The 27004-nt window shown below is 37.2% G+C and overlaps 1 protein-coding gene across 1 annotated transcript; it reads left to right on the forward strand.

The window, feature by feature from the left end:
• The first annotated feature begins 1334 nt into the window (after positions 1 to 1334).
• gas6 (growth arrest-specific 6) lies at positions 1335 to 25961 on the forward strand. The gene is made up of 15 exons (XM_088333742.1): positions 1335 to 1665; positions 3742 to 3902; positions 8116 to 8140; positions 8226 to 8288; positions 12173 to 12295; positions 14124 to 14243; positions 14493 to 14618; positions 16189 to 16310; positions 16430 to 16548; positions 18361 to 18550; positions 19185 to 19349; positions 20763 to 20931; positions 21016 to 21155; positions 22304 to 22505; positions 23956 to 25961. Exons 1-15 carry the CDS (start codon positions 1587 to 1589, stop codon positions 24105 to 24107), a joined length of 1956 nt encoding a protein of 651 aa, XP_088189868.1. The 5' UTR covers positions 1335 to 1586; the 3' UTR covers positions 24108 to 25961.
• Positions 25962 to 27004: the final 1043 nt, after the last annotated feature.

Below are 27004 nucleotides of genomic sequence, written 5' to 3' on the forward strand. Positions count from 1 at the left end.
TGAAATAGTGAGTTGTAGTATGTCTCTGATGTCTATGAGTGCCCTGCAACTGGCTGGCAATCTGTTCAGGGTGTCCCCTACCCACCGCTTGAAGACAGCTGAGATGGGCTCCAGCACCCCCGCGACCCTACTGAGGATAAGCGGTGCAGATAATGTATGGATGCAATCTTAGCTTGCCCTTGTGAACGTCCAAAGTATAAGTCATTGCACCGATCATTTGGCCTTGTTGAATATTATATTTTAATCACATTATTTAAGCCCCAACTCACACAAGTACAATTTCTAAGCTTGCCATGAGCACTTTTTAGTCACTCTGGGGTGGACAAGTATGCAGAACTCAATCGTGTTAAAATATTTTAGCAAAATATATTTTAAAAAGCAAACCTCCTGTGTGGAGTTTGCATGTTCTCCCCGTGCTTGCGTGGGTTTCCTCCGGGCACTCCGGTTTCCTCTCACATTCCGAGATTTGCGTCCCCTAGCCACTATAACCACTTTTAACTCGTTTTATCTCACTTTTCGGAAATGTAATGGCGAACATATAACCAAAACCACTTCGTCTTGAAATTGTTGGTAAGGTAATACAAATTAAACCATTCCGTGTTTGTATTTGTTGTGGATGTAATCGAATGGTAATGCACACCGTATATAAATCACTTTTGAGCAGGTAACATGTTTATTTTACCTTTTTCTACTCAAATCGCTAGTATTGAAACTGTGCACTCTACCATAAAGCTTATTTCAGCATAATACGCTTTATGGTAGAGTGCATAACAGTTCTCAAAAGTGATTTATATACGGTGTGCATTACCGTTCGATTACATTCACAACAAATACAAAGACAGAATGGTTTAGGTGTATTACATTCCCAACAAATGCAAGACAAAGTGGTTTTGGTTATATCTTCGCCATTACATTCCCAAAAAGTGATATAAAAGTGAGATAAAACGAGGTAAAAGTGGTTATAGTAGCTAGGGGATGCAAATCTTGGCAGGGATGCATTTCTCGGCATAACACCGGTCCAAATTGTCCCTAGGTGTGAATGAGCGAGTGAAATGTCTGTCCCTGTGTTCCCTGCGACTGGCTGGCAACCAGTTCAGGGTGTCCTCTGCCCACTGCGCGAAGATAGCTGGGATAGGCTCCAGCACCCCCGCGACCCAACTGAGGATAATGGAAGATGGATGGATATTTTAAAAAGACGATTAAACCGTGACGATTGACAAGAATGGCATTTTAGTTTTACGCATTTAATAGAAGGAAAACGATTTGCAGTGCATGCGTGCGTGCAGGCAAACGATGCAGCCTTCACGCACACACACAAACGCACACAAGCGCGAGGAGAAGGGGAAGGAGGAGGTTCAGTCCAGTCCACACTACTCAAAAGAAGCGAACCGCGATGGAACCGAACTAACGGTAGCCCGAGGACGACAAAGGCAGCTTAGAACCGAGAGACATGCGGGAGGACGACACTAACGTATAGCCTTCACCTGAAGACATTAGCATTCCTTTTGAATTTCCTCCCACCAGAACAAGAAACAGAGGACATCTTTATAGTTACTTTTTATTTCATTTTTTTGCGGGGTTGCACGATGCGTGCTTACCGGAGCGAGTGGCTGGCATCGACCGGGCTGCTAATCTTGCTGGCCGCCCGCTGCTCCAGCACCGGCGGTAAGTCAACATGCTAGCTGGCGGCTAACTGGACGCTATTAAGGTTCGCCTCGCGGTTCTGTTGTGATAACAAACGTGGGTCGTCCTTCACGCCGTCCCCCGAACCAACGAACGCGGCGCTGGCTCAGTACGACTTTGCCGAACCGGAGTAACAAATATGCGTAAATGCCTTGTACACCATCGTTTCTTTTTGGTATATTTGCTTTATTTTCACTTGTATTGTTCAAAAATGGTCGAGAAGGAGCCAATGTTCCGTCTTAAAGACATTGTTTCCAAAGCGTCGAAAATAACACTTAGGACAAATTCTACCCTCAGCAGAAACTGATTTAAAATAAGTTAAATATATTTCCCATGTTCCGTCCTTAATACATCTTTTTACACATCTCTTTAGATAAGGCTTATTCCGGGTTGTTAAAAAATGATATAACGAAATTGTGAATATGCTTAATTGCAGTTTAAAGTGTCGAGAAAAATTGTTCAAACCTCACATTGTTTATTTGCCGTTAAAAGTGTCAATAAAATTGTTCAAACCAAAAACCAAACCTTTTTAAAAGGTTAAGACAAAAAAATACTAATTTTGAATTAATTTTGGCAAATGTTTGTTGGGCAAAAACTAGCCGGTTGATAAGACGTTGAAAATACGTCGATAAGCTGTATTTAAACACTTCTGGGGGTCTGAATTCGGACAATATTGGATTATTTCCTTAGAGTAGTAGTTGTTTTTCACTCTGAAAATGTTTAAATCTAAGCTTAAAAATCTATAGCATATGAATAACTAATATTTTATGTTGACAATATCTGTTTATCATTTGTTATTGCAACATCCATTGCACCCTGGTCGTCCTGGAGGTTAAGGTTTCTTCATTTTCCTCATGTTGAGGTTTTTGAGTTTTTCCTTGCCCTCGTGTTGGTTTTAGATCAGGGGATGGTGTAATAATAGTCTGTGGTTTGCAATAATCTGTGGTCTGTGCAGCCATTTGAGACTCCTTGTGATTAAGGGCTATACAAATACACATGATTTGACTTGACTTGACAAAATCAACACTAATACTTTTTTTGATTGTACTCATTTCAGTCTTATTTGGTTGAGCATTAAACCAATTTGAGTTTGGAAGTATTCCACCTAGCAAAAAATGGTTTAAAAAACGTTAAAAATAAGTATTTCCAAAGGCTTTCAAAAAGTCTTTAAATACTTTTTTGGGGTTCGGATCACAATGAAGTTGGTTATGACAAAATATACTTTTTGTTTGGACTCATGTTGCCCCACATTGGGTGGGCTAAATTTAACTTGTTGAAAAGACATTAAAAAGACAACAAAATTCCACTGAAGGCGTCCAATATACGTATCTAAAACACCTTCTTGGTCGGCTAAATTCAGAGAACATTGACCAAGGTTAAGACAACAAATACTTTTCGTTTGACCTAATTTTGGCCAACGTTAGATGGGCTAAACCAACTTAAGTTTAGAAGTATCCCTTCCAGCAAAACCTAGTCAAAAAACATGACAGAGATTCTTCCAATAACTTCTTTTTGGGAGCCATATTGGACAAGGTTAACACAAAAATCCTTTTTGTCTGGATTAATTTTGGCCAACGTTGCATAAACTAAACTACCAGTAACTAGAGTTTAGAAGTATCCCACCCGACGATAAAAAGAGGCACTGTTTCTCTGTACAAAAACGTTTATATTTGGTTGAAAAGTGAAAGTTAAAAAAAATGTCCTTCTCAAGACTACATTGACTTGATAAAATCCGGACACACACAGACTGTATTCTGGGCGGCCCCTATGCAAGTTAAATATGAGCCTCCTTAGGGACACATACAGTGGGAAAATAAATGTGGGAATCAGGAAGCATCATCTAGCAAATTCAAAGAATGCAAGTTATTCCTTATTTATGGCTATAGTTGGAAGCTTGGCCGCTCCATCTGAAGAATTAGTAAAACACATCTAAGAAATTGAATTTGACATTTTTTATTCATTCCACAAAATGCAAAGGTTACTTCAAGGCTTTGGCTAACGTTCGACGTGTACTTAAATACTTTGCCCGCCTCTGATATTTGTTTTTGCTCTGTCCAGTCTCCCTCTCGCACCAAAACGCCAACCAGTTCCTGAGCCGACATCGGAGAGCCAACCAAGTGTTTGAGGAGACCAAACAAGGCCACTTGGAGAGAGAGTGTGTGGAAGAGAAATGTTCCAAGGAAGAGGCCAGGGAAGTCTTTGAAAATGACCCAGAGACCGTGAGTAAAACTTGTGATTGTTTAAAATCAGGTTCACAATTCTGATGCATATAATCCAGCAAAAATAGGCTAAAAAGACACCACTGTTCCAACCAGAAACATCTTAGGTCTTCCAAAGGTTGAAAAGACTGCTTTTAGGGCTGAATTTGAAACATATTAGATGAAGTAAACTATATTTTGATTCAATTTGCTTCACATTAGATTTCTGACATCTGACTAAATCATGTCTAAAACGGACCAGACCAGATTTAGCCCAAAATGGGACATCCTTTAGACGTACTGTGCTGGGTAGGATTACACTACCGACACTTCACTATGCTATTATGCTAGCTTTACTACTATTAGGATATTCTAGTATTCATTGTCATGGTAACAACGTCATGAACATTGTTTGCAATGAGATTTGACATGCTACTCCAGGGTAAACAAGATAAACATGAAATATAGACTAAAAAGAGGAGTAAGTGATATATTATTTGGTAATAATTGTGCAATAAAACTAGTGCATCGTGCAAGTTTGACTACAATTAGCAAGTGTTTCATCTACTTTTATTCTACCTCTCCAACTGTTTACAGGATTTCATGCTAAACCTGATAGAAAAGACGTTGAAAACCGTTTAAAAGATGCCTCGGTCTTAAAGACTCTTTTATACTATTGATTTGGTAGCATTTCACCCTGAAATCGTTTAAAATGCATTGAAAATAACTCAAAAGATGCTAAGGTTCTGTCCAATAGACAACTTTATTTGGTTGGAAAGTGAAAGTTGATTGAATCGTCTTTTTCAAGAGTTTGGAAAAATGAACAATTGCAAGCTAAATTTAGACTATATTTGACACCGTAAACTATTTTTAGAATAAATATAGTCCACGGTAAACGTGACCTAATTTATATACACATATATATATATATATATATATATATATATATATAAAAATAAATAAATAAACTAAATCGTCTAAAAACGACCAGATTTAGACCAAAAGACGTCCGGTGTATGGTGGTATTACTCTTAACACTTATCTTGAATACTGTTGGTAAGCTTTTATGCTACTATTATGCTAGATTGCCCACTGTCTTTGTCCATTTTGTCTGTCTCTGATTGGGTAAACAAAACCCAAGTGTTAAAGGTCTTTTTTTGTGTGTCTGATTAAATTATGGCTAAAACAAACCAGACCATATTTGTCCTAGAGTCTAACGCCCAAAAGATGTCTGGTACTGCCATTGTCGTTCATAGCTGTCTCTGGCAATAAATAAATCGACGCCTGTGACATTTTTAATTGTCAATGGCAGTGAATGAGTCAATTTTAATTTTTTTTCCAGCTATTTTCAACAGAGAGCGAGTGTACTATTTGCTCTGTATAAATGTCAGTCATGACCCAAATGTTCTTTTCTATCTTGTTTTAAGACTTCTGGCATGAGGTGCGAGTTTTATATTGACTGATGATTCACAGTCTGAGCCACTAGCGTTGATGCTACTGTCAGCGCTGACAGGCGCCATGATATTAGGATGTGTTTTGATGGGCATGTTTTTTCAAAAACTAGCGTATCTCTCAGGTTTCTGTGGCGGTCGCTGAGTCAATGTGACTAAGTCGTAGTTGATACTAGGTAGCGTTTTGGGAAAATGCAACTCCTGTTCAGAAGTATGCAAACAAATATGTCACATATGTGTCATTTCCTAATATCTGACGGGGGGAGAAGTTTCAGTATTTACTGGATTGCTTTGGCTTAGATTTCTGCAATGTTTTGGCATCACCGACTAGCCTATTTTGTGTTCACGTTTTTAATCAGCTCCTGATTTGCGGTCTTATTTTAGAACAAATCTGGGTTGAGAAATGTGTTTTGGTTCAGCTCAGTCATGCGTCCCTAATCTGCATACATTCCCTACCACTCTGTTTTACAAGTACAATGCTTGTGTCCACATCCTTTTACAACAGATTAGCGTCGGCGTTGATTTCTTGAGCATACAGCTGAGCCTTTCCTGCCATGTTAGTATGAATAGTTTTACAAATATTTGTATAATCCAGGAAAATTCATTTGCAGAAGGTTTCAAAATCCCATGGGTTCAGATTGTGCAACACTAAATCACTATAAACAAGTATACTAAGGCTCGATCCCATTTCTTCCCCTTTCATTTAGCCACTTTGTCTTGTTTATCTTTGGCACCTTCTGAAGAAATGTATATTCTATAACACATTATTAACCAATATAATTGGTTCATTCCCTCCCTCGATAGCTTCCAGTTGGTCGGTAATGACGAGGGTGCTTGGCTAGGGCGAAGCTGGGGAGCTCCTGACCTCCTTTGGTGAAACTTCTCTCACTCTTTCACCTTACTGTACGCTTTGAGAAAAAATATTTTACCCTCATCATGACCACGCTTTGCTAGAGTAAGGGGTAAAATTAAGGGCAACCGGGAGTAATGGGATTGAGCCTTGAGTTCATGATAGTCAAAAAGTCTCTTGATGTTTTTTTTTTTTTTTATATAGGTGATTAACATTTAATGACCCTTACATGAATAAGAACTCCACTAAAGAAGGCCTAAAGAAAACCGTGAATATCTCCAAAATTTAGGTCTAAATCTGATTATCCCCTGCATGCACTCGCATTTAAACCGTGACGCGATTCTACGCAATATTACGCTCTCCATTGAGTGTAACTATTTTTGGATGTGGTAGGGTTATTTCCAACGAGAGGTAAGACCTTCACAAAAGGTCAAAATGCCCTATCTGTCATATAACGTTTGAAAAAAGAAAAACGCACAGCCACGTGTGTTAATGTGTTTGTCGTTTTCTGCAATGTCACACACAATTACTGCAGAGTCAAAACAAGGTGAATTATTCATCGGGAAAGTGTCCTTGACGCTGCAGTTTGCTCTGCTGCAGGCTCCGACTCTGCAAAAAAGGAGGCTATTCTTTGGACACTTTGTTTTAATTGTAATTGTAAAAAGTTTTGAACTAATTCAACTTTCATTACAGACTCAATAGGCTTAACCTGACCCTTCTATTGTTTTTTATCTCTTTGATTCCCGACACTTTCCTAAGCCACAATGCAGCAGTTTCTTTGAAAAATGTTGACTCTCACCCAAAAAATTGTTTTGGTGAAGGAAGTGACAGCTGCAGCCAGAAGGCAATGATTCTGCTGCTCCTTATCAGGAATTCAGAGAATTCCCAAGATGCCTCTGGCAATTGATGGCGTCCTTTGTGGGGACAGAAAAAGCAATGTGTGGTCTTGAAGTTCATTATTTCATCGACTTGCACAGCACACCTCTATAAAGGGAATAGTTCTGTAGCTCTTTTATGAGGTATATTTTATTAGCTTATTAGCTCAGCTGTTGAAATCCATTAGATTGAATTAAGAGTTGCTGTAATATCCTGTGAATAACATTTATTTCCCAACAGAATAATAATCCCCAATTTTAGTGCGCAATCTACTTTTTAAATATATAGTTTTGGATGCGTTTTTATGCAGAACCATAATATATTTACTTACAAAACATTTTTAACTAGTTTTTCTGACAATTTCTTAGAATAATTTTATGATTTCGTTGTCTCCTTCTTTTGATCTCTGTATTCTAAGTACAATTGAAGAAAACATGAAAAATAAACATTTGGGTACATATCATGCCAGAGATTAATAAAAAATATTGCTAAAATTGCTGTCTTCGGGCCATCAGAATAATCATTTTAAACGACATCCTCAAAATAATAGTGTATAAATCATTTATAAAAAATAATACCATCCATGCCTTGGCTGAGCAATGTTAGGAATTTTCGGGCAAAAAAATGATATTCACATAATTTAGACATTTCAAAATTATGTTTGACATCAGAAAAAAAAACAACTTTGAAGTACATTATACACACAGATTGTGTTATTCAGACTTTATTACAGAAACACAAGTTGGATTATATTAGGACCTTTGAGAAACATATCGTTGCCGTCATGTGGAAAAAAAATGTTTCTTTTTTTTTTCGGCATGATCGAAAAACACTTATTCCCTAAAAACAAATGTAGATTATTTCTTTGCTTGAAAACTATATATTTGATATTGACAGATTTAGGAAACTATTACTCCTCAAATGACTATTCAATAGACTTTCGAGGAACGATTTAAATAATGAACAAACGTTGATGCAGTAGGTTTTTTTTCTTCATATGCCACTAATAAGATGATCTGTCAGTAATTTTAATAATTAAGCACTTTGCTTTCTCTAGGACTACTTCTACCCCAAGTATTTGAGTAAGTCTTATTTTCCTATCACCATGCACAATGACAACCCTCCCCAACGCAACATTTTGATTCATTTTTTTGTCTTTCTTCTTAGATTGCTTGGAGAAGTACGGCGCATCTGCAAAGAAGAAACACGATCTGATCACGTGCGTCCACAGTAGGTTTTTATGTAGTCCGTCTCATGTTTTTCTCATGACCTTAAGTGTCCGTTAGATTTTGGTTTGTAGTCAGAGGTACATCTTCCCTGAGGTTTTGTTGGGAGGATGTGGGTCAGTGGAGCTGCATTGCAGCAGCGAATGCTGCAGAAGGAAATGTCACAAAGCGAGCGGACCGCTCTCGTTTTTGCACGGTAACGTTGCAGCATGATGATGCAGCACGGCGAATGACGCCCCTCTCTTGTCGTCAGAGATGACGCGGTTGAATTCCTACGTGAGTCGGGTGCGAAATTTCTGCTGCGTCAATGACTGCTTAACCCTCATGCCAGGACAATCATCTATAATAGTGTCTTGCAAAAGCATTCGCCGCCCCTTTCAGGATTCAGATATCCAAATAGTATTTTTTTTAATTGAATTGGCTTTATATTGTCATTGATATCAGCGTTGTGAAACATTGTATGCAACAGTATTAGACATGGCACTCAGGGTAAACATGCAACAAGTAGATAAAAGATAAAAGACAATCAGGATAAATAGGCAAAAATCTTCACAGAGACCGACCAGCCCACGCTACAACAGTAGTGCAATCATAACAGTATTGTAATAAAAAGTGTTATAGCATTAAGCAATGAAAAACATTTAGCACCAACAAACAAATTTGGAAATAAGTCACAAGATGTATATTTTCACAATTTTGGACCATTGTTTAGGGTGGTGATGGAAACAACAAATCTGACACATTCTTGGAAGTGGAGAAAAATTCATTAGATATTTAGTACTTTGCAAAAGTGGGGTGTGCAGTTTGAGGTGTCCTTAAAAAGTTTAAATATTTTCTCTATTAAGTATATCTTAACAATGCCCAAATGAGTTCCAAGAGCCTTTATATATATTTTTTTTCATCATGCCTATCTTCTTTTACCTTAGCTTTGTCTTTGGTCTTCCATCCACGGAGCGTATTAGGCTGGAGGAAAGGAAGCGGGGGGTATGGGGGGAGGAGAGTGATTTCAAGCGTGAGGTTGCGGTTTTCTTCCATTCCAGGATGAAAATGTAAAGGTAATAAAAAGACTGTTTCAAATACAGTCCAAGTGACTACCCAAACCTCAAAAAAGATGAAAAAAACAATAGTTTATTCGAGCGCATCTAAGGGGGACACGTACGTGCACTTGACAAACAAGCACTTTAGCAGAGGCTGCGATGATGATTTCAGCCAGAAGATGTTAAAGTTACAGACACCACGTTTAACAAATAAAACAACTTCGAATTGTCCAAAAAGTTAAAAGGTTTACTTTTGCAAGGCCTAGTGTTTCCCAGAAAGAAATGCATGATTTTCACCTAAAAATCATGGGTATTGAAACTTGATCTGCAAATTCTGTTAGAGGTTTTTGGTTTGAGAAAAATAATTAAATAAAAATGATTGATTACATTACAGTAACCCCTCGCTATAACGCGATTTACTTTTCACGGATTCGCTACTTCACGGATTTGCATCATGCATCGTGTTCTGCATTCTAGTTGACTTCACATTTTCCTCGCTTATCATAATTCAACGGTACAGTGGTAATTTGTAAAGATAAATAAAAATGCTTAGATAATACTTTAATTTTGTTCAAGGGACTGTGCTTCATATTTAGTGCCTCCTAGTGGTACAAAAAACTTACATCCAGTAAAAAAATGGTTTGTTTTTTGGTTTCTGTATTTTATTGTACAATATTTGTAAAAAGATTGTTACTTCACAGATTTCGCCTATCAACAGTTTGTTTTTGTAACGTTAGGCCTGCAATAAATAAGGGATTAGTGTATAGCACAGCCTGATGCTCTATCAACATTTTGTGAGACTTTTCACCCGTCAAATGTTCAAAAAAAATATACTGGATGCAAATTTGTTTTTATGACCATATTATCAAAAAAGTCATTACGGCTGCTGTTCAGTAGGTAATGCAATATGATTTTTTACTTGTGTTCTAGTAAAATATATAGATGATACTTAAAATGAGCAAGGTTCTTTACTAGTAGAAACACATTCAAACTACAAACAATGGCTTTATTTTAAAGGGGCAGTGAAAACTCAAATGAGAATAAGCTAACAAAATGATTGAATATGCTGCCTTCGAAATCAGATTATTAGGAAAATAACGAAGAATGACTGCTGTCGTCAAAGAAATTATTTTGGTTTGAACCAGTTCTTGATCCTTAAGATGTTAAGATTGATTGCTTCTTCTGAACATTGGTTATGCCTGAAAGCCAGCCTCCTGTAGTTTGATCGACATTAGGACTCATCCTTCCATAAAAGATAGTCGACACTCTGAATTAGAAAAGCCCTTGCAGAAAGAGAAATGTACACTATTTGTCTAATATCTTATTATAAAAAGTATGATCAAATTAATCAATTTTAAACAATAGTAAGTACGTTTTTCCATAATATTAATAACCCAATTCGAAAAATAAATAGCTTTATTATATAATTTTCTGTTTTCAAGCAAAAACATTTTTATATGGAAAGGTCATTTTTATTAAATTTTGGCACTCTGAGGCTTCCATCCTCATCAGCATTCTTCTTGATGGCGCCATGCAAACTTTTTGGCCTGGTCTCGATGCCTTCTGTATTTTACCAGAAGTTCGAAACAGATCTTTGGCTCTTTACTTTCTCATCTGGGCCGCACACATTGCACAAGCACTTTAGTAGCTGCGCACATCTGGTAACGGCATGTTATTGTTTTGTCGAGACGCCTGCCAACCAGCAAGTGTCATTTTTCAGGCGAGCTGTCAAAACTCCCGTTCGAACACCGGTGCAGCTTTTGGGAAACAGTGGGATTCATACCTTGTAGCGCCATTAATCTTCCTTCAGGCCTTGCAAACGTTTTGCATACTCGCATTGCAATCTCAAGCTGGCATGCACAGACATGCACGGGAGAAAGAAAACAAAATGTTTGACATATTTGACCTAAAGAAGAGATTGTTGAAAAGGGATGTGAGCAAGATAGTGACAGGGGATTAAAATGCTGTTCATTTTCGAACATTCTCATATTTTCTACAATTGTACTGTTGTACTATTTTCTACTGAACAGTGCATTTTCAAATTTGTCTTAAAGAAAAAATAAAACCGAAAAAGTCCTTTAGTGAGGCGAGCCGTGCAAAGCTGGCTTTCACATCGGGACAAGTTTCTGCACGGCACGGCTGTTTATTTCTTATTTTGCAACGAGAAAAAAGGAAATGGGAGCTCTGCCAAGCTTTTACCAAAAAGCCCTTTTCAAACATTTGTGTCCTTCCGCTTCCATGTTTGTTAGTCGATAGTCGGACTTTGGCTAATGTTTACATGCTAACACTACAGTTATTTCTCTACATTCGAGCAGTTTCGATTCATAAACAACTACTTTATGTCTGTTCGTCCCCGAAGTTGATGGGCTGGGAAGGAGAGATACATTTACTGTTATTTTCATTATTTATTTATTTTTTGCAAAAATTATGACTTGTTTGTTGCATTAGACAGCACTGACTACCGGAACTTTATTAAAAGTTCTGTACTTCTTCTGATGTCACTATTTATTGACTTGTCCATTATTAGCTAAAATTACCAGAAAATATATACTTGTTAAAAAAGGAGATATACATTGTCTAGTGCAGCAGCTACAAGCTAGCCTAGATAGTAAGGCGCCCGCTTTGAGACTGGGAGGTCGCTGGTTCGCGCCTCGGCCGAGTCATACCTAAGACTTATAACATTGGCTGCATCGGCTCGCTACAACGGGTCAGGTGTATCGACATTTCGTTCTTACAAAGAATGACAATACAAAGGAAATTATTATTATTATTATTATTATTTTAGTCCATCCCTAGTGGTGTCAATGTAATTGAAAATGCATTGTCTGTTTTTTGTTTTTCCCCCGACGAGACATTCCTGATCAATGCTCACCTTCCCCTTGCCATACCGGAGGAACTGTACGATGTGAAGACAAAAAAGGCGCCTTCCTCTGTCACTGTTTTACCGGCTGGACGGGGCCCTTTTGTGATCAAGGTACTTTCCTCATTGTGTAAAGCTTGACGTTAAATTATTAGCCTTTGGGGTCATCTCATCTTTTGTGATAATTCTGCTTTGGATCTTATTAATGAAAAGCATGGAAACAAACATCAATCTATCCATTTTCTACACCCCTTATCCTAAATAGGGTCGCGGGGGTGCTGGAGCCCATTCCAGCCGTTTTCAGGCAGTGGTTAGGGGACATCCTGAACTAGTTGCAAGATAAACATACATACATCCATCCATTATCTGCACTGCTTATCCTCAGCAGGGTCACAAGGGGTGCTGGAGCCCATTCCGGCTGACTTCGGGCTGTGGACATGGGACATCCTGAACTAGGTGCAGGGCACACAGAGACAGACAAGTCACTCGCTCATTTACACCTAGGGACAATTTGGACCGGCCAATTAACGTAACATGCATGTTTTTTGGAATGTGGGAGTACCCGGAGGAAACCCACGCGAACATGCAAACTCCATACAGGAAGGCAGGTAGCTGGATTTGATCCCATGACTCCAGAACTGTTGCGCGGACGCGCTTACCACTCAGTCGCCGTAACTGCAAAAAAACATTTTAATCATTATTAAGTATTTTTAAGAACTATTCATAATTTATGCCATTGATGGCTGCTGAATAGTACTTTGCAAGCTCTCCTATGCATCATGCAGATTACAGAGAGGAGAAGAGGAAACACGACCAAGTTGTGCTACTCAGTCATACTTAACAAAATCAAAATATTATTTAATTGAACCGAAGTGCTTGAAATATTTCTAAGACTGGTTGTCAGCTGTTTAAAGACTACAGCATGGCTACTGACTAATTATAAAGTCTTTAACAACAAAATATGACCTCCTAGATAATCGTTGTTGCAGCCCTGATTTTAACACATTTCTGAATTTTATTCCACATCCATATTTTGGTAAATGTTTTTGAGAACAGATTTTGATTTAAAATTTTCACCGCCTCTCAATTGTTGTTGACAATACAAGTGTGAATCGCAGTTTTATTTTGGGCCAAAGGTGGCAACATCAATTTGGAATTGAATTTTTTTTCTCATCGCTTGAATTCAAAGTTGCATGAATTCAGTTTTGCCGTTCATGAAATTCTCAATCACTTTTTGTGTAATGCCTTGAGTGTGGGGTCGTAAACTCTTTTGGCAAAAAAAATGTCTGCATCACAATGATTACAATGAAAGCATCGTCTTTGTAATGTGAAAAACAATTATCCAAGAAATTGTTTTTAAATTTTCAGGAGGATGAATAAACAACCTTACAATTTAGCACACAGACAGGTTCACGAAAAAAAAAGCCAAGTTATTTCCTCAGAAATTAAGAAAGATTGGCTCAATATTTCTGCAGTACGTCAGTTTATCTTATCGTTGCTGGTAAATGTCCTAACTTTGGACAAAATTATGTGGAAACTGAGACTTTCTTTTCTGCTTAATCTAAATATGTAATGGCTAAATAGTAAAAATTTAATATAGGTGATGGATGTTTGAGTTCACTTTCAAAAAAACATTTAGAGCACTTTTTAGTCATCTTTATTGATTACAAGAGAATGGCATCGTGTTATTAGGGAATAAAATATGAATAAAAAGGTCCACTTTTAGATCCGGAAATGCATAATAAAATGCCCAACCTCATATTGGAAAGAGTGCACTGTGTGTGAGAGCAGAGCATGTTCCACAGAAACCCTATTGACTCTTTTCCACCCTGACTCACCTCACCACCTCGCCGAGAGTGGAAATCGAGGAGTTTTCACGCCACGCGAGGCTTTTCCATTGCTCAGTCCTAAACCAAAATGTTACTGTATTTTCTTCCTGCAGACGTTGATGAGTGCAGCAAGAATAACGGAGGATGCGACCACGAGTGCAGCAACACCATGGGGAGTTACCACTGCTCCTGTCGCTCAGGTTACGAGTTGCGAGGGCACCACATGTGCATTGGTAAGCAATTTTCTTTTTAATTGATCAGCTAAATTGATCCATCAGCTGGTAGGTTAAATCGGGGGATGATGGCAGTTAAATATTTTGTTATTATTTCTGGATCCATATTAGGATTTTTTTTATGTGCTTTGTTGAACCTGAAAAGCACAGATCAATTATTGGGAAGATAATCTGAATCAGCATTGACCCAAAATAAACAAACACCCAACTTAATTTGCTGACTATCCCTCTTGTGTTTTCATTTTGAAGATGTGGACGAGTGTGAAGATGCCCTGAGCGCATGCGGATCTGCTCACTGTGAGAACGAGGAGGGCGGCTACGAATGTCTCTGCGATCCCGGCTACTTCTTCGACAACGTGAGCAAGAGCTGCATGGGTAAGCTGAGAGCAAAGAATATGTTTATTATTGCTTGACGCCTCTAATGTAGCTGCGTCAGCGGAGGAATGCGACAAAGTTGTGAGAAATCATCTGCTGCTGTCACTATTAATATAAAATGCAGAATTCAATTAAATAAATAAATACATTTAAATGTTTTCTTATTTTAATTATTTTTTTAACCATTTTTTAAATGGATCATTTAATTTCATTATATTACATATTTGTTTTGTTTTAGAAATGTTTGTGAGTACAATCAAACCGTGACTCTTATTCACTTCAATGCAGAGAATTAAAAATGAAGCATTTCATTACTACCTTTGCATCTTTAACATATTTGTATTTAATTGACTTAATTATAAAGTTTATTTTTAAAATGTATTATATATATATATATATATATATATATATATATATATATATATATATTCATTTTGTTTTGGAACCATCCTTTGTGCACAATCAAACCATGACAATTGTATAGATCACTGCATAATTATTACAATATTGTTATTGGAAAAAATATAAATAAATATCTACATTTACAGTTTACATGTATATATATAGATGTTATTAATCTTTTTAACTGTTTTTTTTTTAATCTATCCAACAGTGACTCTGATTTTGCTCAATGCACAATATGAAATGAAATGAAATGAAATGATCTGCATTTATATAGCGCTTTTCAAGTCAATGACTTCCCAAAGCGCTTTACATTGTGCTTCACATTTCCCAATAGCGGCCGTGATCTGTGCAGCCATGTAAGGCGCTAACCTGCTTATTGGGGGTATTGGGGTTTCAGTGTCTTACCCAAGGACACTTCGGCATGTAACACGGACAAGCCGGGATTCGAACTGGGATCCCTTAATCCTAAAACGATCGCTCTACCTCCTGAGCTACTGCCGCCCCAATATCTTTTAACTATTTTAAATATTTAAAAAAAAAACCTTTACAAAAATTTTTTTAACATGTTTTAATTCTTAAAATGTTATCAAGTGTACATTATTTAAATGTATTCATTTTGATTTATTTTTAGAAAAAAGTTCTGAAGGACAATAAACTTTTAGTTCAATGTAGATTATTTTGCATTTAAAAAAATCCTTTTTATTTTTTTACGTTTTTATGTTTTCTACACGTTTTAATTTTTAAATTGCATTTAATTAACAGCATGTAAATATATTTAATTATTTATTTGTTTAAGCGTTCAGATATTTTACCCAAATACAACATAAAATTGGGTGTCCGGTTTTGCAATTTCTCTGTCTTTTTTTTTACAATTTAATTAATCCATCAGGAGACTTTACATAACCGCCGTGTCAGTCGGCTTGGAGAACGATCGAGTTTGTAACAGCCCAACGAGGCATGGCCATGTAAGGTTATCGGCATGCTCTGGGACGATGACGCTCACGTCTAGAAGCACTTGATTCGAGTGTTGTTTGCATTCCTTATCTCGCTGACAGGAAGCCAGTTCCCATATTTAGGGTATTTTTTAAGATGTTATGTTTTGATTAAATCCTGCACTTATAAGCAATGTTGCATCAGATGTTATTTTTGCAACATCTTCTCCCAGATGTGGACGAGTGCGAGGCAAGTGTGTGCGCCGGCGAATGCCTGAACACGGTGGGCAGCTTTCGCTGTTTGTGCGACGGTCGTCAGGGCCTGAAGCTGGAACAGGACCTTAGGAGCTGTAAGGTGAAATACCCAAAATTAGTTTTGCATATACAGCAATTGTATGATTCTGTGAAATGCATCGAAGGACGATGATTCGTGTTTTGGCTCGCTGGTTTGAGGTCTTTGTTTCCCTCCTGCAGGCCATCACGCCTTGCATAATGCCGGCTCTGAAGAGAAACTCTCGCTCTCTCTACTTGGGACGCATGTTCAACGGCTTGCCCGTCATGAGGTTGCGCTTCCGGCGGAGGATTAACACCGGGTGGGCAAGTGTTTTTGTTTTCAATGTGGCAAATCATGTTTTTTGGCTCACGTGTAGAATAGATTTTTGTAGTACCGGGCCCTTGTTTTAACTTGGCTTGTTAACAGTTTGCTATGTGTCAACTTAGATTAATTGTGTTTGTTTAAACAAATATCTAGTCCAGTGTTGTGTAACAGCAAGTCTTTTCTTTTTTTTATTCTCGATGATAATAAAATATATATATATATATATATATATATATATATATGTAGTTGGTGCAGTATAATGTACAGTATGATATATATATATATATATATATATATATATATATATTTATATACCGTGGAACTTCGGTTTTCGAACACCTCTCAGTTCGAACAAACGGTTCTCGACCAAAAAATTTCGAGAAATTCTTGCTTCGCTTTTCGTTCAAAAAATCGGAGTTCGTACGCTAGGGGCGATGCTGAGCGGCGTATGGGTGTAGCTTGCCCCCACCCCTCGTGAAGAACTGTTGTCACGTGAGCGCGCACTCCTTTTTGCTTTCGTTATTAATATCGGTGAACGGAGTGTTTTAACCCCTAATTATGCCTCGGAAGAAGGTCGGTGCAAGCAGCAAAGTTGCTACAGGTGAAAAAAGAAGAGTAGTGCGTACAACTATTGCATTTAATGACGTGTAAACGACCTGATTTTTTTATTTTTACACGTTCATGTTAGCGTAATCTTTCGTACAGAAGATTACACTAACGCGAACGTACAATTAGCCTGGGTTAGCTTCATGTTTACGTTCTTGGTAAACATTTGGGGTGTTGGAACCGGTTCCACTATATATATATATATATATATATATATATATATATATATATATGTATATACATTTTTATTTTTTTTATACCTTTTTATTCTCACACACATTTTGACAGAGGTTTGATTCCTACATCATACAGCAACACAAACAAAAAATATATACAATTGACATACCCATAAATAACAAAAGAAACAACAACAAAACATGTTAATAAAATAAATAAAATAAAAAGTGAGGTGTTTAGACATCAAGTAAAAATTGTGTGATAAGCTTCCATCTTTTCTCGAATTGATCTAGTTTCAGTTGAAGTCTTGCAATGATTTTTTTCCATAACGTATATTTGCTTTAATTTGTCTCTCCATTGTTTTATGTCAGCAGGTTGTGGTTTCAGCCAGGACACTGTGATCATTTTCTTTGCTATCAGAAGCATAACCATTAGTATATATTTATGTTGACCAGTCAATAATTCTTCTGGCAAAATTCCCAATACATAGGTCACTGGGTCCAACCGCAACTCCCAACCAATAATTCATTTCATTTCTGTCTGAATACTTCTCCAGAAATTTAATATTACAGGACAATTCCAGAAAACATGCGTAAAATCTCCGACCCTCCCACAGTTACGCCAACATATATTGATATTATTACAGCTTCAAACCCTATCAACACAATTTGAATAAACCACTAGATGGCACTGTGTTGTTTGGTACGAGCGAGAGCCAGTGTTACACGGTAGTGAAAGAATGTGGCGCCGATCTAAGAAGGGATTCCACGGTGTTAAAGTTTTTGTACCACTAGGATGCATTAAATAGTACACACTGTCCCTTTAAGTAACCAAAGCAGGAAACTTTCAATTATTCTTGCTCTTGTTTAAAAAAAAAACATGCAGAGGTCAGAACGGAAGCTCTCAATTTTATCACTTCATAAGTGAGTAGGGATGAAATTGAAATAATTGGAAATAGGTCTTTTGCGTCATCTCCTATTATTTCTTCTCATTCCCAAGCTTCATTTTTCTTCTTCTGTTGCAGTTTTTCCGCAGAGTTTGATTTCCGCACGTACGACTCAGAGGGTGTGATCTTTTTCGCGGGCGGTCACTTGAACAGCTCATGGATCGTGCTGGCCATCCATCACGGCCGATTGGAGTTGCAGCTCAAGTACGGCATGGTCAGCAGGGTCACCAGCAGCGGACCCGTAGTCAACGACGGACAGTGGAGGAAGGTCGCCGCTTTTTATTCTTTGTATTATCTAATCACGAGTTACGACTAAGGCTATGTTCACTATCTATCTATATACCAAAGCCATATCCCCCTAGTAGGAGGTGTGTTAAAGCTCATTTTTGGGGTGAAATCCAATGTATTTGTGATAGTTTTCATATTTCCAACTAAATGCGACTTGTGGCCTTTACGCAGGAATTGCAAACAGGTGTCCCACATGAGCAGAAGAAGACACCATGTGCTCTTTGTTTGCAGAAGTATTCCTGGATGCTAGCGGCAGAGCTTATCTAGCTATTTCAAAGTTATTGTGCAGCTGACGGCTGAACAGAGTTGTTCCCCACAAATAGGAAAGCAATCCGAAACCTCGCTTTCCCTCCATTAAAGGCTTTCTGTGTTTTCGGTTGCCATGGTAGTTGATATATCGGCTTCCTCCCGCCTATCAAGTAATGCACCTCGAACTTTTAGACACCAGTCAGATATGTACCGGATTCAGGACCGTATATGAAAATGGCCTGGGTCTGATGTGAAAAAAATGGAATCTGTATCATTCTGATGGACTCTAACAGATCGGATACAGATTTCCTTGCAGTGTGAACCTAGCCTAAGTTCTGATTGGAAGCGCCTTGTTTTGCAATCAGATCTCGGTGGAGGAGCAGGGTCGGAGTCTTGTGATCAAGATCGACAGGGAGGCCGTGATGAAAATCGCGGTGAACGGCGATCTGTTCACACTCAAGAAGGACATGCATGAACTCAACCTCACCGTCGGAGGAGTTCCCTTTAAGGAGAGCAGTCTTGTCAGCAAGGTTCCTGCTTACTTTCATCCATGTATCTTGACTCACAACACTGCTACATCCATGGACTTGTCTACATTGATGATTGATTTAGTTACTGTGTCAATGTATTTTTTTTGTAATCAAAATTCACAATACCTTCATACATTGCAAAGGAACAAGGAGATTAATATGTTAAATAACTTTTCTTTGGAAAATGTTCATGTTTCATTGTCTAATTTCTCTATTTCAAATATTTTTCTGATTTTAGATGCTCAAAAAATTGTTCATTTTAGGGTTTTTTTCTACGCATTTTAAGATATTTCTTAAGATATATTTTCACACTTTATTCATAAATAACTGTTAAAATTGGTCAAACAAATGTCCTTTTTTAAAACTGGTATTGATTTAAATCAAAACAAGTTAAAATACTTTGCGATTACAAGAAAATACCCTTAGCAATTAAAATTATCTGCCTGTGTTGTAAGACTTTATTATTTGTAGTGTACAATTTATTGTAATTATTTATTGTAAAATAATAATCACAAAGTAAGCTTTATTATTTCTTACTGTACGAATTTTGTTGATGATTTTTTTAAATATAAAAATACTATAAAAGCATACGAGTTTTCATATTTTATATTTTTTCCATGATTACATCCAAAAAATATAACCCTACCTAAGTGTTTTTATCTGACTTTAAGATATATCTAAGATATTTATTTTGTTTTTCCAAGTAAAAGGAGAAAATGTATTCTATGTGTCTTATCTAGCAATGATAAATCTTTTTGCTTTTTTCAAGGATTATTATTCTAATTTTACGAGGAACGGAAGATAGAATATCTTGAAACAATTATATAGGAAATAACTTTAAACAAAATTGACTGATATGACAGTGATTGAATCTTTATTGTCCCATTTTAGTGCAAACAAACATTTAAAATATCATTAAAATTAGAAGATAAATGCTTAAACTAAATAAAATGTTCTGCCAACGGGTAAAGATTATTTTATTTATTTAACTGAAGGATTTACCCAAATGTAATAGTTTTTTTCAAATATATTAATCTAATGTCTTTACTCTTGATAACGTTTTTAATTGCAGTCTCAGTTTTAGTCCAAATTAAATCGAAATTTTTATCTTGTAGTATTTTATTCGACTAAATCAATCTTTTTAATCCCACTTGACATAATTGCATCTAGTTTTACTCAAGAACCACCCAACACCATTTTAGACTAGTTTTAGTCTGGACAAATTATTTTACACTTAGATTATTTGGCAGAAATTAATATTGAACATTTCCATTTCATGAAGAATAAGTTTATTAGTTATTTTTGAAAGACAGGATTTTAACAAAATCCTTAAATTTTAGTCTCGTCTTTATTTCTGACCTCAAATGTCCATATTTTTAATGTATTTTTTCCTTATGTATTTGCCGTTTGCAGGTGAACCCCCGTCTGGACGGCTGCATGAAGGAATGGCGCTGGATGACTGGAGAAGACCGCTCCATGCAAGAAAGCATCTTAACCAACGAGAACATCCAATGTTTCAGCACCGAGAATCCAGGAGCGTATTATCCCGGCACGGGCTTCGCTCTCTTCAACATCACTTACGGTGCGCTGGCCGGAAAGTGAACTTGTGCTGGTGAGTCATTCTGTGTAGGTACCTTTTGTGAATCAAACTTTTGTTGTTTATCAGAGTCCCAGAACTTGAGTGTCCAATTGAGCCTTTACCCAACCACTGGCATCGGGGTTCTGTTTGCGCTTGTTCGGGAAGACGCCGTCCCGCTCTCTGTCTCCCTGGCTGATTATAACCCGGACACCGACGAGTGGAGAGACGTAAGTTTAACTAAATAAACTGAGGTGATTTCTATGGAAGCCCAAGAGTCCCCAAAAACAATAAATACAACTTTGAAAAAAACAACTTTATAACAGCAATTTTGTGTTACTGACCAGGAGAAGACAATTTTGTTTAAGAGGCCTGCTCTTCTGGCCCGCCTCAGTTGAAATGCATGGTCCATCATCCTCTGATTGACTCTTGTTGAAAGCAGAGCAAGTTTGGCCCTTTTTTCCATTCTTTCCACCCAAGCGGAAAAAGGCAATTTTGTTACTTATAATGAAAATGCATGGTTGTGGCTGCAATACCATATCCCCTGGTGGATTATTGCTAAAAGCAGGGGCTTAGAGCAAAACTGTGTCATGGGTGGCGGGGTTTTTTCCTACTCTGTCAGCCTATAAAGAACAAAACCCGTGTGGTCGTGATCCATTATCCCCGGTCGACTATTGCCATGAGCGTGGTGCCAGCAGAGCGCATATCTGTCGGGCCTGGTGACTTTTTTTTGTGTGTGTGTGTGTTTTTTGCCGTACTGTCCACCAAAAGGAAAAAGAACACTTGCATGACCGAATTCTTTACCCAGAATACCATATTGCTAAAAGCGGAAAAAAACAGAGGGCATTTTTGTCGAGAGGCATGCCCTTCTGGCACACTTAAAATGAAATGCATGGTTGTGGCTGCAACCCATTATCCCCTGGTCGGTTATTGCTGAGAGAAGGGGTCGAGAACAAAATTATTTCATGGGTGGCGGGATTTTCTTTACTATTCTGTTAGCCTATAATGTACAGCACCCTTGTGGTTGTGATCCATTATCCCCGGTCGACTATTGCTGCGAGTGTGGAGCCAGCAAAATGCTCGTTAAAAATAGTGGGAGGTTGGCCGTTTAGTCTGCATATTTTCACATATATGGTTCTGGTCCCAATTAACCGCCAAAACAAGGGATTACAATATGGCAGGCTTTTCATTTTTTGCATTAATTCTATGATAAAAATCAAAAGCCTTAATATTCCTAAAAATGAAAATCACAATTTCATAATTGTCAGTTTTTATAGCCAAGTAGTCAAAAGGGGTCATTTTTATTTACTGCATATTTGCACTCTTGGGCTTCCATCGTTTTCAGGAATTGTTTTAATGACTCGAGTCGTGTTTTTAGTTTGTGCTAGTCACTGCAGGCGGCGTCATCGTGGCCAGCTCGCCGGCACCACTCTGCGATGGCGAGAGTCACGAAATTCAGTTAAAGATTTCCGGCAACCAAACGCTTCTCCTGGTGGACGGGGAACCCGGACGGAGTAGCAGAGATGCAGAAGTGGACCTTCTGTCGCCGTGCAGCACCTTCATTGGTGGACTCCCCGACGGTAAGCGACATTTTTGTGGGGAAAAAAATATTTTTCTCATTTTAAGTATAAATTTTATTTTTTAAGGATATTCTATCTGTTTCTTCTATTGAAATAAGAAAAAAATCCTTAAAATATGCAAATATAACTTGTCAGGTAGATGGTAAATTTATTTACTCATTTTAAGATGAGCTAGATAAGAAAAATAATTTACTATCTGTTAAAGTGCCGATTTTGCTTATTTCAAGTATACAGTATAAAATAAAAACGTAATTAAATGCTACATGAAATAGGCAAAGTGTTTTTCTTCTATGACAACAAATTAATGCTTCATTAAAAGTGTACTATTATAGGGTAACTAAATTTCTTCTGTGTTAGAACGTGGCATTTTTTGGGTACATTTTATTTAAGAAATAAAATTTAATAAATAAAGCTTAAAATAAAATAGTATTTATCTTCTAGAGAAGAAAGTTATAATATATAATAATATATAATATAGTAAAATTATGAAAAACAAGTTAAATACATAGTTGAAGAGGGAATATAAAAAAAACGGGTATTTCTTCAATTACAAAAAAATGTACAAGTAGTAAAATTTAAAAAAACGAGTACATGATGTAGTAAAAGTAAAGGTTTTATATATATATATATATATATATATATATATATATATATACATTATAAGATGGGGAGGAAAATAAAATATTTAACTATACTTTTTGCGCTCTCTTAATCACACAAACGCTTTCGAGCAAGGCACTCAGTTTTTAAAATCTCAATGGTATCAACCGCTTCCATTCTGCAGCGTTTCTCCAATGAGAAGGTGCGGGGAGCGAAGAGGATGGGAGGGAAGGAGAGAATAACTCTTTAAAAATAACTCTTTAAAGTAAAGCTCTCATCTGCTTTTCTTAACAAGTTTTAAATACATTTCATCAGCCGATTAAATTATTAAAACTAGTACCGATATCAGTCAAATACCCAAATATCGGTGCCGATAATTGGTCGACGTCCAGTTCGTCTGTAACCTCCTGGTTGAGCCGTCATTGCACTCTTGGAGTAAACCTAGTTGGTCAACCACTCGTAGGAAGTTCTAATTTCTAATTTCTTCTGGAATTCCTTTGGACCATGGCATGTTAATTGTTGTAGAGATTTTGTAGCCTACTTCACTTTGTTTAACAGATTTAATAGAAGGGATTTCTTGTTTCAACACAGTTGGTGGTAATCAATTTGTGGTGTGGTCTGTGGAAATAAACTCAGCTTTCCCAGAACTGTGGTTGTTCATGGTTACTTTGTTAGTAAACGGGGGGGCTAATTTCCAGTTCACCAGGGCTAAAATAGGATCAACATTTCAAAACTACATTTTTTTTGTGAGTAATGAATATGCAAAAAACACAGAATTCAGGGAGGGGGTAAACACTTTTTTTTTGAGACACTGTACTTCAAATGCTATTTCCTGTCTTTTCTTTTTCAGACTTGCCATTGGCTTCCACGCTGGTGTCGGGACCATTCAGTGGCTGCATGAAGGTGACAGTGAACAGCCAAAACCTGGACCTGGACCAGGCGCTCCACAAACACAACGACATCCGATCACACTCCTGCCCCCTGCTGGATTCCAACCAGTGACCTATGGTTGTCCATGGGTCTCATCCACGATTCCAGGATATTTATAAGATCAAGCCTAGATTTAAGTGAGGTGAAATCTAGGACCACCCTTTCCCTTTCCTCGACTTTGACAACGGTGCTCACTGCCTAAAAGATCGAAGCAGGAACTTTGGGCATCAAAAAACGAGTCAGCAATCTGAAGTTATGGAATGAAATGCTTTGCTTCGAGAATAATAAGTTAGAACAAGCTTGGCTTCAATTCTGATTCTGCTGAGAAACCGATAGATGGTTCAGCCCAAACGGATTGCAGACTGAGCAAGGGAGTCCCGCCCACATATTCAAACCCTGCCCCTTTCACATAATTCTAGAACAGTGGTTATCAAAAGAGAATACGTCAAGATAGCACAGGAGGTACGTGGGATTTTTTTTTTTTTTTTAAAGCATTCGTTTAAACTTTTAAAAGAAATAATTTTTAAATAATAATAATTCAAAAAGTATTATATATAAACGTATATACAAGAGGGGTTTCATTCTGAAAAATAGGACAAGAAATAACCTACTTTTGGTTAAAAATTGGTGCCATTTTGGGGGATTCCTAGGAATTGTATTTTGGCAGATTTGTTTTTAAGTTGGTGTCAAAGCAAAGTTTAAGGAGGGCAACTTGTGTTTTGTGCGACCCCTAGAAATGGTAGTTAACCCTCAATGATTTTTTTTTTAACTGGAACATTTTTTATCTCATTTGGATTATTTTTCACTTGAGGGGTATTTGTTTTTATTTTGCTTCTTTTTTGGGGGGGGGGGTCCAAAGTAGTTCAACCCCACAAAGTTTTGTAGTTTGTTCATGACAACCCAAATCGATAAAAGCATCTTTTTTTTAGTGGGTCAAACCCAATAATTTCTTTAATTAGTCAATTTATGACCCAAGTTTGGTATTTTTCACCTGAGTGTTGTTTTTTTTGTTTGTTTTATTTCTGGGATCTGAGTTAGTTGAAACCCCCCACCCCCAATTTCTCTGTTGGTTTATAACAACCTAAATCAACAAAGGCGTCTTTTTTGGGGGGTAGGTGGAACAAACCAACAATTACTTTAATTGGTCCAAGTAGTGCATTTGTTCATTTTTGACCCAATTTGGGTTATTTTTTATTCAAGAATGTTCTTCTGATTTTGGGGGATTTTTTTAAATGTATTTTTGATATCCCTCGAAAGGCTTATCAAGGTTATTCCGGCGGATTATTATATTTTTTTTTAAATTGGAGAACCACTGTTCTAGAAAAAAACCTTTGCACACGGTTGCAGGTAGACCTGGAGCCATCTTTCCAGCTCATCTCCACATAACTCCATTTGTACTTGCAACCTTTAAAAGAAAATCTACCTTGTGCCTACTTGAGCGCTGGAAAAAAGTGCAACACGTTCTAAAACAGGAGTTCGAATTTGCAAACTGACCTATAAGAAGCTACTGAGATAAGAAAACGAATGCGCTGTAATATAGTAAGTATGTAAATATTGTGACTGTACAATGCTTTATTGAAGGACAGAAACTCGCCATGGCTAGAGAAGAAACACAAGTCTAACAATAACTATAGTCTCAATTTAAGGTTCTTGGTACATAATAAATCAAAAAAACAAACCAAAATAATGTGAGAATGTCCTAAAGGGCTTCGATGTTAGATTTCATTTTCGGTGTACCCATTTCTAGTTTGACCGCGAATGAATGCAAGGATGCTAGATTTCTTTTTTTAGTGCATTTTATTTTTGAAATCATGTATATTGTATTTTTTCTGTCATCTTCGTGTACAACGCCACAGTTATTTTATGACCTTCCAGGGTGAAAATTGTATTTAAAAGCAAAAATAAACAATTCGATGAGCTTCGAAATTGAATTTTTCAAACTGTATACAGACGCTCCCCTACTTATGACCATTCGACTTACGAAAAACAGTAGATACGTTTTTTGGGGATGTTGCAAAAATTTCGGACATTGCTGTATGTTACATTTTGTATTGTGTGCACCTTTTTCTGAGTAGAGGACAGTGTTTTAGTGCTTCTTTCCGCCGCGTGGCACTGTGAGAGGTCACCCAGCATCCACCCCGAAGAAGGAATCCGGCTTCTTCTTCCTAGTTCGTGTCTATACTGTATATCCAGCGCGCTAAGAACTTTGACATTTTTATTCTTTAATATCTCACGCATTCATTCATTATAGTTGGTGTAAAGTTCAAAGAAGAGGCGAGGCGGTTCTTTTGAAATGAAGGTGGAATAAGAAAGCTTGATGCGGATGAGAAAATGGTTGGTTTGCTTTTTTCGGCCACTTTCTACCACTGAGGAGGAAATCGCCTAACTCTTGAAGCTTATCTTCCAAAAGTAAGTTAAACTTAACTTTATTTATCTTTTTTATAGTATATTATTTTATGAAATGTTTATTTATCTGTACAAAACAATACAGGTTACGTATTCTAGCCTTAAACATACTTCTATAAACCCTGAAGCAACTTACCAACAAATGAAACTTACGAACGAGTCGTTCGTAAGTAGGGCAGCGTCTGTATAGTGATTACATTATGTTCACAATGTCACACGTGCTACAAAAACACTTTTCTGCCCTTATGTGCTTTGAAGGTAATATAAATAAAGTCTACATTTTTTAACAATAAATACTGAGTTAGTTTCCGGTCGCTAGACAGAACACAACTTATGCAAACAAAGAATTTTCATGTACACTTGCCTTAATATTCAAAATGAATCAAAACAATCTGGTAACAGCAACCTCTTTTTTCCGCCATATGTTCATTGTAAGGATTATTGTTTCTTATTCACTCGAAAAATAAGTTAAAAATGTTCAAACAACAAAATTCAATGGCAAGTTAGAAACATTTTTTTTTAAAGATATTTTAGTGTCAGGATTTTCAGTTTATATTTTGACC

This window comes from Urocampus carinirostris, chromosome 4 (genome assembly GCF_059441175.1).
Source record: "Urocampus carinirostris isolate Australia breed hairy pipefish chromosome 4, RoL_Ucar_1.0, whole genome shotgun sequence".
In the NCBI taxonomy this organism is placed as follows: Eukaryota; Metazoa; Chordata; class Actinopteri; order Syngnathiformes; family Syngnathidae; genus Urocampus; species Urocampus carinirostris.

Excerpts from the sequence above, each read along its gene's own strand:
- gas6 (XM_088333742.1), top strand. The coding sequence starts at position 1,587 with ATGCGTGCTTACCGGAGCGAGTGGCTGGCATCGACCGGGCTGCTAATC. Across the intron at positions 8,141-8,225 it reads CTTCTACCCCAAGTATTTGA|ATTGCTTGGAGAAGTACGGC; the intron begins GTAAGTCTTATT and ends CTTTCTTCTTAG. Across the intron at positions 14,619-16,188 it reads CGTGAGCAAGAGCTGCATGG|ATGTGGACGAGTGCGAGGCA; the intron begins GTAAGCTGAGAG and ends ATCTTCTCCCAG.